At 41.7% G+C, this 13,416-nt stretch overlaps 1 protein-coding gene across 1 annotated transcript in view; it reads right to left on the bottom strand.

The window, feature by feature from the left end:
* Positions 1-13,416, bottom strand: part of NCOA6 (nuclear receptor coactivator 6) — a 68,689-nt gene that overhangs the window by 31,477 nt on the left and 23,796 nt on the right. The window contains exons 7-10 of the mRNA XM_040981606.1: positions 10,647-10,775; positions 8,235-9,086; positions 6,055-6,201; positions 1,442-2,558 (exon numbers count right to left, since the gene is read on the bottom strand). Of these exons, the coding sequence (XP_040837540.1) occupies positions 1,442-2,558; positions 6,055-6,201; positions 8,235-9,086; positions 10,647-10,775 (2,245 nt within the window). The remainder of the gene's footprint in view (positions 1-1,441; positions 2,559-6,054; positions 6,202-8,234; positions 9,087-10,646; positions 10,776-13,416) is intronic.

The following is a 13,416-nucleotide window of genomic DNA, read 5'->3' as shown; positions in this document are numbered from 1 at the left end:
AAGGAGGAAACAGAGACAGAGCTAGACAGAGACAGAGATCTCCCACCCCTTCTTCATTCCACAAATGCCCACAACAGCTGAAGTCAAGAGGTCAGGGAAACCAGAAACTCAATCCAGGTCTTCTACATGGGTGAAAGGGGCCCAATTACTTGGACCATTACTTGCCGCTCCTAGAGTATACATTAGCAGGAAGCTGGAATTAAGAGTTGGAACTTTAATTCAGACATTCTGTAGGGACTGCCTTTTGGTTACCCAATTTTAGACAGCATTTTGTCCTACAATAGTTTATGTAGTTTCATATGCCACAAAAATTTTATTTTAAAAGCCCTGGGGCATGGGGCTGGCATGGTGACTCAACAGGCTAATCCTCCACCTCCAATGCCTGCATCCATATGGGCTCCTGCTCTAATTCTTGTGGCTCCACCTCTGTTTTAGCTTTCTACTTATGGACTTGGAAAGTAGTGGAGGATGGATCAAGTCCTTGGGCTCTTGTACCTACACGGGAGACCCAAGAGAAGCTCCTGGTTTCTGGCTCCTGATTAGATTGACCACCTCCAAGTGGGTTGCTTTGCCTAGTAGTTAAGATACCATGTTCCATGTTGGAGTGCCTCCAGTTTGCTGCTAATGGAAACCCCAATAATAATTGAGTTCCTGCCACTCCCTGAGACCTGGACTAACTTTCCTGTACCCAGCTTTGAACTGTTGCAGGCATCTGGGGAATGAACCAGTGGACAGAAATTTTTTTGTCTCTCAAATAAATTAATGAGTGAATGCATCCCCAGCACATGGAAATTTAAAACTTGAAGTAGGTCCCCACACATCCAATCTCTGTAACAATTTACTCCTTACATAACTCTCTCACTTCTAATTACAGGGAAGGATTCTATATCCTTTACTTTCAGGAAATTATAAAACTGCAAAATTTCATACATCTGGTTCCACCCTTCAAGGTACACTTGAAAAAACAAAAGTCCGGCAAACCCTAAGAGGCAGGCTCAAGGTTCTACAATATGATAGTGATAGATGTGCAAGCAGGGGCTCCTACTGAAGCTACTGTCTCCCCTTGCTAAGAGCTCTGATGCTACAAAAGTTTCTGTTCCCATCTGTAGACCCAACAAGTAAGTAATTTCCCTCAGGGATTTGAAGACAGCAAATTACCTACTAATGGCAGTGAATAGCTTGCAATTTCACTCCAAGAGAAATAATTATCTGCATAAAAAATGTTATCTCCCCAGACTGATAGCAGTAAAGAATTTAAGAGTCATTAGAAAAAATAGATAATTAAAGATACATGAAGGCCTGATAAGCATAGTTGATAATTATTGACACTATTGACACAGGGATATCTCATTATATTAACATGATTTTACATGTCTAAAGTTTTCCATCAAAATTGCCTGCAAATAAAGAGTAAGATAAGGTTAAATTTATCACAACCTACTTTAGATCTTGCTGACTATTTTTCTTCTTCCGAGGGGGTTTCTTCTTCTTCGGTTTATTCACGTTGGTATTATTTTGCTTATTGTTTACCCCAAAATGGCCTGCAGAGATGTCACTCTGCAGTAAGTTGACCAAGAGTGGGCTTGTTAGTGTGACATCCTTATTGACAGGGAAACCTGGATTCTGACCACAGGACATCTGATTTCCATTGGGCGCTCCACTGAAAGGTGCATTGAAAGGCATCCCGTGGCCTGAGAAGTGGTTTCCTGAGGCACTGTTTCCCTGCATGGCCTGCACATGGGGAGGGACCATGTTGGTTTGTGGCATGCTAACATCAGGCATCATCTGAGACAAGCTGACATCATTATTTGCTGTAGTGGCAGGATCACCGTGCTGCTGGGCCAAGTGTGGGTTGGGCCCTGGGGGCCGCAGGACCTGACCCTGAATCCCCATAACCTGAGATGGACTGTTGTTCACGGGCCCTTGCTGGGGCAGCATCTGTCCTGACATCTGTCCTGTAAATTGCACCATGTTTCCTTGCATGTTTGGAGTTGGTCCCCTCATAATTTGCGCTGGTCCCGGCATGACATTGGATTGGTTCTGAGTGTTAAATTGCTGCTTATTCCCCTGCATCTGATTGGTCATGATCTGCTCTATCATTGGGTTCTGTTGGAGCAAGACTTGCCCCTGAGGCCCCATCATCTGGTTATGTGATGCCATCATTTGTGGGCCCTGTTGAGAGAGCATCTGCTTGGGTGGAGTCATCCTCTGGGGTGAGGGCCCAAGATTTTGGTTCTGGGGATTCACCATCATCTGGCCCTGTGGCATAAGCTGGGGCCTTGAAAGGATCATAGGGTTCTGAGGGTTCAAAGTTCCTTGTTGCTGGCCCATCTGGCCCTGGGAGGGCACAATCTGCTGGTGCATGCCCATCAGCTGAGACGGTGGGCCTTGTGGAGGCTGGCCTTGCATGTTGCCCAGGTTCACCTGAGGAACCCCAGAAGTACCAGCCTGCTGGTTGTTCATGTTGCCATGAATTCCCATGAGGCTGGGCTGCATCATATTTGGTGGCCCATGGGACACCTGCATCTGGTTTTGAGGAGGACCAGCTCCTTGGCCACCTTGAAAAAACAAAAGGCACAGTTTCAGAAAGATATATTATGGTATTGGTATTAAGATACTCAACCAACTCTGGGGTAACTACATTCTCAATGACCATACAACAGAAGAGGAAAAACAAGTTCTAACTCCCGTGTAATAATTTAAAGGTAACATTTTGAAAAGCAATGAAGTTTATTAATTCTTTCAGATTAAATAAAAGCATCTCGTTATTGCTTGCACTTGTAGCTACTAAAAGCAAAAGAAGTGAACAAAAAAGCACTTTAAGTTAGTGAAGTAAATTCCACTATAAATGACCAGGGGAACAAAGAATGTGGCAAATCCTCCTAGGAAAGAAAATGTAACTTAAAATACCAACAACGGGGGTGAGCATTACCATCATTCCATAGGAGTACTGGTTTAAGTCCTAAAGGCTGCTCCACTTCTGACCCAGTTTCCTGTTAATGCATCTGGGAAAGCAGTGGAGGACAGCCCAAGTTTTGGACCCCTATATCTACATGGAATATCCAGATGAAGCTCCTGGCTCCTGGCTTCGGCCTGTCCCATCCCTGGCTGTTGCACCATTTGGGGAGTGAACCAGTAGATAGAAACCACTCTCTGTCTCTCCCTCTCTATATAACTCTAGCTTCCAAATAAATAAAATAAATCCTTTAAAAAAATCAAGATAAAACAAATAATGACTTTCAAAGACAGTGTGTGACATCTGGATGCTATATTTCAATGAACACCTAACACTTCACAAGGACTAATTAAAAAAAAAATTAATCCTGATCTGGAAGCTGAGCCTCTAGTTGCAATATACTGACTAGAATCCTACTTGGAAGCTGCAAACAGATGGGAGTAAAACTTCAGTAACCCTAGCACCAGTGTTGGGGTGCAAGCACTTAAGCTGCCACATGTCAGGCCAACATCTCCTATCAGAGAACTGGTCCCAACTACCCTGTTTCTGGTCCAGCTTCTTGCTAATGTGCCTGTGAAAGAAGATAGCCTTGGTAATTGGAGTGACCTGGATAGAGTTCAGGGTCCTAGATTTGGCCTGGACTGGCCCCAATTGTTGTTAGCATTTGGGGAATAAATCCTGTCTCACCTCTCTGAGACAAAGAGGCAGAGATACTGAAACAGAGAAGCTTTCATTTGCTGGTTCACTACCCAGATGGTTGTTGCATTCAGGGCTAAGGCAGGCTGACGCCAGCAGCCAGGAGCTTCATCTGGGTTTCTCACATGGCTGGCTGGCATCCAAGTATTTGGGCCATCCTCCACTGCTTTTCCTGGATTATTAGCAGGGAGCTGGATAGCAAGTGGAGAAGCCAGACATGAAACCAGTGTGCATATGGGTTGCTGTATCACAGATGGCAGCTTCACCTGCAGTACCACCTGCTGCCCCATCTTTTCTTTTAAAATGAATAAATATTCATTTGGAGTTGTACAGAGGATTAAGCTTTCCCCTGCAACAATGGTATCCTATACGAATGCTGTTTTAAATCCTGGTTATTCCACTTCCTATCTAGCTCCCTGCTAACACAGCTGGGAAACTAATGGAAGAAATCCCAAGAAATCCCAATCTCCTGCCACCACTTTATACACCTGGATAGAATTCCTGGCTCCTGGCTTCCTTGGCCCAGATGCAGCCCTGGTGGCCATTTGGGAAGAGAACCAGCAGATAGACCAGCTCTCTCTGTAAATATGATTTTCAAATAAAAAAACTGGGGGAAGGCTTATTTATTTTTATTGGAAATGCAGATCTGCAGAGAAGAGAGCTGCCATCTGCTGGTTCAGTCCCCAAATGGCTGGAACTGTGCTGATCCAAAGTCAGGAGCCAGAAGATTCTTCCAGGTCTTGCACATACAGGTGCCCAAGGACTTGAGCCATCCTCTATTGCTTTCCCAGGCCATAAGCAGGGAGCTGTGTCAGAAGTAAAGCAGTCAGGACACAAACTGGCAATCATACGGGATGCTGGTGCTGACAGGTGGAGGATCAGCTTGTTGAGCTCCCACACCAGTCCCATAAATAAATTTTTATAATTTAAATTAACATCTAGCTTATTTTATTCCCTTTATTTTTCACTTTTAACTGGGAACTACACAGTGGCATCCATAATGAAGTCAGTCCATGCTCCTCTAGCCAAACCATTACTTATTCACACTATCCAAACTTACTATGAACTCTTCAGCAAAACTTTGTAAACTATCCTTATAAACTCAAACTGAACCCCCAGACCATGGTATATGTTGATTATACCAAACATCCCATTGTACATTAATTCAATCAACATGTAGTGAATCTCTAACATGTGAAAGACACTTTTGGTGCTGACAAAATAACAAGACGTATCAGATCCTTGAACCTTGGTAGACTACAGTCTAGTTGGCAGGTCACAATAAAACAAGTATTTTTTCAGAAAGCAAAAATAAAGCCAACAAGAGAACTAAGCAGAGTAAGAGAACAGAAAATAGTAGATAAGGGAAGAGTTCATTTTAGGCAGGACAAATGAGGAAAACAAACCAATACATGCCTGTGGAACATATCATATAAAACTACAAAACAGCTGTGTTAAGGCTTTATCATTGTTCTAAAAAGACTTTTGTTTTTTCAAAACATGCATTCACATGGCTATAGAGTAGTTCTACATTAGTAGATCAGGAAAGTTAAGTTTACCCTTCCTTTCTCTCACTTGTCAAGAGACAGCTTTGACTTTTATTTTTCATTAAGTTGTTATTTTTTCTAATTCCCTTGTGACTTACAATTAAAGTTGGGACCACATAATTAACTCCAAGTGGGGAAGGGAGTTCAGAAAATATTTAAGCTACCCCAGTTTGGATGAGAAAGAGTAAGAGGATTAGTCATATGGTCCCTAAGCAACCAGAAATCCAAATTCACGAAGCTGGGCTTATATAATACCATTTTACAAATCCTACTTTTAAGTGTATTTCCCCTCCAAAATTTCTTAGATACAGTACACTGGTGGTATGAGATCTGTACTAAGTAAGTATGAAAATATAGCACACCAGAATTCAGACACTTAGAATAAACAAAGCTAACATTACATACTTTAAAAGTTGCAGTTTTCCAAGCATGCTATATGGTCGCATGCCTTTTTATCTGCAGTTTTCTTTGTCACTAACATCTTTTGCCCTCTAACTACTCTACAAGCTTTAACTCAGTGGTCAGCCAACCACACACAGGCAGAACAGGCCCACTGTATACTGTGTACATAAGCAGGTTTTGAGAACACTGCCAACTGATTGCCAATTGATTATTTGGCTTCTATAGGAAAAAAAGCAACTGCCGATCTCTCTGCCTTAACTTCTCTCGTTTCCTATTAGGTGTTTCTATTCTCCTGAGACATTTTATTTATTTTCCATATATCAGCTAGTGCTGGAATGTGTAATTATGACTTTCAAATTATAAACAGAGACCAGGACTCAGCTATGGTAAACATTCGTGCCCTCTCACATGATGCCCAATGCATGTTGACCGAATGCGTCTCAGAGAACCAACCTGCATGTTGCACATTTTGATTTGCTTGCAGCTGAGGAGCTCCGGAATTCCCAGGGGTGGCAGCTGTAGTGGAAGGCACCTGACCTTGCATAAAGTTCGGATTGGCCTGTCCTGCTGAGAAGCCAGGTGGGAGGCGTTTAGGCATTCCTTAATAGAAAACAATGAGTAAGGCAGTTACCTAGCAAATTTATACTCTTGCTTAGATATGGAATGAATAAGGAAGGATGAGCTGCATGAAGTCTCCACTGGCTTAGCTCTCTCTGTCACACTGGTAGATCTTTAATAATAAGGTTGGGAAAGATGGTTAAAAAAATCAACACAATCTCTTACATGAGCATTGTCAAAATGAAAAAGAAATACTAAAAAATTTACACTTAGAACATGCCAAGGAAAAGATGGCAATCTGCTCCCTAAATGTGATCTGAGGCCACGCCACAGCAAGGTTTGAGGGCTCACTTTTCTCTGTAATACAACAGACCCAACAACATTTACATACTTTAACATAGGCACCAAAGAAATATGCTGAATTCTCTGATATCCAAACAAACTCACATGCTCTACCATGAAACAAAGAGCTGGGTCCTAATATTAAGAGCAGATGGGCAATTTTTTTTCTTTGAGGGAAGGATGACAATCTCTTTAGCAGAAAGTTTCCCCCCAGTATTGTGCTTATCTCTTCGAAAGAGAGAAGAGATTGGAGACAGTTGGTAGGAGCTTCAAAGTGAGGTTATATTTTTCATTATGCCCTTATAGGATTGCTGTGGGACCAGAAGTCACACTGTAAGAGAATCTTACTAAATATTACTATTACTTCCTTTTAGGAAGTCCTAATTTCAGAAAACAAGTGCATAATAGGGAGAATCTCAGAACCCACGCATTGTAACACAGGCCTTGATGTGGCCAGATCACCTAGGTGAGCATATCATCTGCTCTAGGAAAGCACCAAGACCTAAAGCTCACTTAGAACTCTCTTGTATTCATCCATTTGTTTTTTTTTTTTCTTAAGGGCCAAATGTGCAGTGCCCTGACAAACTCATCGTAGACAAATATGCGTTTGTCCTTTCTTTAGCAGTGACAAGTCCCCATTTGCATGCTTCCATTGTAATTAAATCTGTAATCACATTTGCAGGAGAAAACTACCCAGCTTCCACTGATCCAGGGCCAAATACCCAGAACAGTGAAATTTGGCGCATAAACATTTGCACATTTTCTAGAAACTTCTTAGGAATCAAATATTACAGCCTGCATGTCAGCAAAATTAATTTCAAGAGATTTTAAAAGACCGATGAGCAACTTAATTTCATTAGAAACCATGGGAACATGCCTTTGCTATGTTGCACTAAAGATGCAAGGGTATTTTCTGGGTAGGCAATGGGTGTCTTTTGGTGGGAGATATGCTTATCAAATGAAAATATTACTGAAACTCTCTATTCCTTACTGAAAAGCTCCAAGCACACTCATGTGCACTAGATCAATGATTAATAATAAATAATAAACATGGAGATGGATAAGTTTTACTGTAATCGTTTTACCTCTCACACATTAAGCTCCATTGCTTTTTCTTCATACAAGAGGCACCTTACAAAATAAATAAATAAATCTCCTTTAGGTATAACTGGTGGAATTCCCTCTCTAAGGAGCAGGCATTGGCATTATAAAACTATAAAAGTCAATGATTTCTGAATTTATTCCCCTTTAATATTTTAATCAAACTTAACAAATATCATGCTTACTATTTTACTAACTAGGATTATCAAAATTGATAACTAGAAGGGCCTTTCCTCCAATAAGACCCTGTGCTTATCGTTGCAAAATTTTGCTCTATTGCATACTCTTAATTTTTTCAACAGCTGAGAAGTTTAAATTGTTAATAAAAATGCATGTTTCTTCTGGACATTATACTAGTACAAGATCAATCAAAAACATTTTGAAAAACAAAGCAAACATCTTTATATTGGATTTTACCTGCATTTTTTATATTCAGAGAGCTAGTTTAATCAATAAGATGCTGAATAATGTATCAATTTAACTAAATTAGATCAAGTGTTGTTATCATCACATAAGAAAAAGCAAATAATTACATCCTTATTTCACTCCCTCCATTATGTCTATAAAACTATAGTTCTAACAAGTTCTATCTCCAGCAAATCTACCAACATAAATAACTTCAGTGTCCTCACCTCCTAGTCCTGGATGTAAACTCTGTGGCCCCTGGTTTGGTGGTTGCTGCTGCATCACCATGAAGTTAGGTGGCACATTTCCCTGTTGAACCATAGGATTTCGACCAGGAGAGCTGATGGGCTGCTGAAATCCCTGGGGAAGTGGGTTATTCTGAGGTGGCCTTGGTCCCATCGGCTGCTGAGTTTGGTTAACCGTCGGGGAGGATGCAGGGGATCCCTGCTGGAAGGAGGAGGGTGAGGAGGCAGGAGACTTGTTGGTGAGGTGGGGCTGTTGCAGAGGGGTTGGGACCCTCGAGGGTCCTCCCTGCAAGCCCTTCATCTGAGGAGCTGTGAACTGGCCTGGGTTGCTCATCTGAGGAAAGTTTGTATGGGTTTGTGAAGCTTGCTGGCTGCCAAAGGGATATGGAGGGGGAGGGTGGGAAGGTGTCTGTACCGTGGCTAAGGGTGGTCTTGCCTGCAGTTGTTGTTGCATTGGGCCAGGCAAGGGAGCCTTTTTCCACCCTTGATTTGCAGTCATTGTGCCCAGAGAGCCCTGGGCTGGAGGAGGCTGAAGGGCTCCAGAAGGCAGCTGGTTCCAGCCTGGAGGAACAGGCACCTGAGCTGGGGCAGTAAACTGGGGTCGGATTCCCTGTGGCTGTTGCGGCTGATGTTGCTGTGGGGTTCTTGCCTGCAACTGTTGTTGTTGCTGTTGTTGTTGCTGCTGTTGCTGCTGCTGCAGCTGGGAAAAATTAGCTGGGTTCATTTGTCTGTTCAAAGGGACGGGCTGCATTGGGTGATGAGGAGGAGCTAAAGATCCTGAGGGATGACTTGGCTGCTGCATATGGAGCCCAGAGAGGAGTGGATCCATCGCATCTGCATGAAGATAGTCAACATGACAACAATTAACTTATCACAACCTACATCTAAGGACAGTAGCCATTTGCAGTTCAATAAATAAATATGGAGTTACATCTACTGATACCACTCAATAAAAATATTCATGAGTACTTTCTATGTGTAAAGCAATGTATCAAGATAACAAAATCATGACTCCTATCTTAAAATGGCTCATGATTTAGGGCTGACACTGTGGCACAGGAGGCAATGCTGTTGCCTGCAATAGCAACATCCCATATGCTCACTGGTCAGTGGCTTGTGTCTCGGCTGCTCCACTTCCAATCCAGCTTACTGCTAGCTGTCTAGAAAAAGCAGTGGAATGTGGCCCAAGTGTCTGGCCCCTTCTACCCATGTTGAAGACCTGGGTGAAGTTCTTGGCTCCTGGCTCTGTCCTGAACCAGTCCTGGCCTTTGTGGCCATATGGAGAGTGAAAGTAGACAGAAGATTGATCTCTCTTAGCCTCTCCCTCACTTCCATCTCATTAACTCTGACTTTGAAAATAAAGATATAAGTCTTAAGGTCATGATTAAACAGTAAATATAAGAGCCAAATATAAGATGTAGAGGAGCAGTATTTTCCAACTCATATTCTAGGGAACTACATTAATTAGTGCTGTAAGCCAAGATTTAAGAAAGGCGGAGTTACACAGAGAGGGAGCGAAAGAAAGATATCTTCCATCTCCTGATTTATCCTCAAATGGATGCAACAGCCAGGACTGGGCCAGATTGAAGTCAGGAGCCTGGAAACTATCTTAGTCTGTCAAACAGGTTCAGGGATCCAAGGTCTTGGATCATCTTCTGATGCTTTCCTAGGTACATTAGCAGGGAGCTGGATTGAAAGTGGGGCAGCTGGGACTTGAACTAGCAAACATATGGGATGTCAGCATTGTAGGAAGCAGTTTAATCCACTACATGGCAATGCCAGCCCATAGGACTTAATCCTGACCCAGCTTTCTTTACTGCAAGATTTTCAGCATCTCTAACAAATCACTTTTTAAAAATGATTTATTTCCAGAAGGGGAAAGTTACAGAGTAAGGAGTAGAGAAAAATCTTCCATCACGATTTCATCAAATGTCTACAAACCCAGGGCTAGACCAGGCTAAAACAGGAAGCAAGAATTCCATCTGGGTATCTTACATGGGTGTCAAGAAACCAAGTATTGGGCATTATCTATTTCCTTCCAGGTATCAGCAGGAAGCTGGACTGGAAGTGGAGGAGCCAGGACAGCAGCAGCTTGATGCCCATCCCTACCACATTAATTTCTGACTCTCAAGGTGGATAGGCAAAGTATAATGCATTCATTATATTTACTGACTATGGAATTTTCTGTCATGGATTATTTCCATAGGACTGAATAGGTCAAGGCTTGTACTTTTAGGAATGCTGGGGATATAAAGTACAACAGAATAATGACAAGACAGATCTTATGAAGGTGGTGGTTTTGGAGTTGCCCAGTTAGAAAGGCAGCTTCAGAGATGGCTGGGTTTCATAAGGATCCATGCAGGAAGTCCTAGCCTCCTTAGACCCAAGCCTTACCTGATTGAGAAGCAGGGCGAGGAGTCCTGGGCGGCAGCTCCGGGTTGGGGCCTGGTGCCAACATGGAGGATGACACATTTCCACCCGGGGGTATCATAACAGGGGCAGGGCTGGTCATCCTTATTAATCCTAGAAAAACAAAACAAAACCCTAGAATACAATACTGAAATAGGCATAATTTGTGTTTCAAGAATATGAAAAAGGGTAGAAAATTTATATGTCTGTCATTCACCTTTTTAGAATCTAAAAACTTTACTCTCCTTCAAATATACACCTGGAAACATCAGAAGCTTTGCCACTCCCACTCCATTTCCTCCTTTTCACAACCAAGGGTAACGGTTCTATGTAGGTTTACTCATTTTTTCTGCATTTGTACATAAATGCATTGGCTTTTTTAGCTGTACTTCTAATCTTTGTGTAAGTGGTACCACAGTCTTCTGCAGTTTCCTTTCCAATTAATTTTTCTGACACTCATCCTAATTATTGCGAACACTTCACTGCATAGAATCAAACTTCCACTCTTCTTCTGATGAACATCAAGTTTTATTTTTTCTAACTTTTCACTCTTACAGTTTTACAGTACTGGATAGTTCTCATAAATCCTTGTGGACATGTGAGAGCGTCTTTAGACCATGTCTGAGAACTGCTATGCTTACTGGGCGGGGGGGGGGGGGGGAGACAGTGCCATGTAACCACTCCCCCTTTCAGACCCCTTAAGAGTCCTTCCTAGGAGGGTCTTACTCTCATTCTCTCTTCTCTCCCTGTGGATGGACAGATGAACTTGAAGGATGGAAAGTAACAACCTCTCTCTTCCCTACCTTTTCCCTTCCTAGCTTACTTTCCCTGAACAAGGGCCATGTGTATTTCTATTCCTCACCTTCTAAATAAACCTTACCACTTTGTTAAAAAAAAAAAAAATCAGGTTTTGAGTTGAAGTATCTTTAATTAGAAAAAAAAAAGATTCATTTATTTGAAAGGCAGAGCAACATAGAGAGAGAGAGAGAAATAGAAGAGGAAAAAGACAGAGAGAGAGAGGAAAAAAAACAAAAACTTCCATCCATGGGTTTACTCCTCAGATAGCCAAAATAGTGAGGTTTGGACAAAGGTGAAATCAGAACCAGAAACTGCAACCTGATCTCACATGGGAGGTAGGGGCCCAAGTAGCTGGGCCATCTTCTGCTGCCTTCCCACGAGCATTAGCAGGAAGCTGGATTGGAAGCTGAGCAGCCAAGGATTCTAATGGGCATTTTGATATGAGATGCTGCCATCAAGTTACTGCTTAATTGGCTACAACAAAATGCTAGCTCCTAAATATGTTTAATTTTATTAAATATTGGCTAATTGCTCCCAAACACCAATTTATACTCAAACTAGTAGTTTGAGAAATTCTCTTATTCCACATCTTTTTAATTTCTTGTACTGATGGAAATATTATGATTTAGCAGCTATGTTCAGAAGTGAGAATAGCTTATAAGTATCTTTTGCTGTTTTTGATTTCTGACATCAAGATTAAAATAACCTCAAAACTAGTTGGGAAGTATCTTTCCTCTTTTCCTATGCTCTGGAAGAATAGAAGTATCTGTTTTTTTGATTGTTTAGTAAAACTTACCTATAAAATCACCTGAATCTGTGATTATAATACTTGGTTCCGGGGAACCAGATTTCTAGTTATTTTAATTTCCCAAATGTTTATAGATTTTTTAAAGCTTTACATGTTTTATGAAATCAGCTCTGATTAAATTACACTTTTGTACATACTTTAAATCCCAGCATAAAGTTATACCCTTTAGTTCTGTTGAGCTCTAACACATAACCAGGCTACCATGTTCTATAAAATCTACCCTTTTAAACTATATATTGGAGGAAGTGTAGGGCAGGGAAAGGAAACTAATCCAGTGGATAAGATGCCCAAGTCCAAAACTGTGGTGCTTGAATTCAATATCTGTTTCCAGCTTCTAGCTAATGAAGATCCTTGAAGGTAGCAGGAATGGTTCAAGTAATTGGATTCCTGCACCCAAGTGAGAGACCTGGATAGCATTATCAGCTTTTGAGTTGGCCCAATTACAGTCATTGTGGACTTTGGAGAGTAAACCAGTGGATTGGTGCTCTTGCTCTTTTTTTGCTTCTTTTTTATTTCTTTAATTTCATTTATTTAAAAGGCAGGGTTCCAAAGACAGAGACACACAGAGATAGAAGTCTTTCATCTGCTATTCACTTCAATGGCAGCAATAACCAGGGCTGGGCCAGGTCAAAGCCAGAGGCAAAAACTTTTATCAGATCTCTCACATGGTGCAGGGGCCCAAACACTTGGCCATCCTCTGGTGCTTTCCCAGGCACATTAGTAGAGAGCTGGATCAGAAGTGGAGCAGAAGAACCAATGCCTGTATGGCATGCCAGAACTTCAGGTGGTGGCTATAACCTGCTGGTCCCTGTTCTGTCAGTTAACATCTATCTCTGTTATTTCCTTTCTACCTTGTTACACTGCTGTTCTTTTTGCTTAAACACTTGGTTTCTAAATTTTCAGTTAATACTCTTCATAATTATAAATACCTGAAGACTTAAATTTTCTTTTGAACCTTATATGTTTTTTATAAAAAGATTTATTTTTATTGAAAGATAAATACACAAGAGGAGGAGAGACCGAGAGGAAGATTTTCCGTTTATTCACTCCCCAAGAGGCTACAACAGCCGGAGCTGAGCAAATCCGAAGCTAGGAGCCAGGAGCTTCCTCCAGGTATCCCAAGCGGGTGCAGGGTCCCAAGGCTTTGGG

This window comes from Ochotona curzoniae, unplaced genomic scaffold, assembly GCF_017591425.1.
Source record: "Ochotona curzoniae isolate NIBS_2020 unplaced genomic scaffold, NIBS_Ocur_1.0 contig_3520, whole genome shotgun sequence".
Taxonomy (NCBI): Eukaryota; Metazoa; Chordata; class Mammalia; order Lagomorpha; family Ochotonidae; genus Ochotona; species Ochotona curzoniae.
This window is presented reverse-complemented; position numbering and strand designations above follow the sequence as displayed.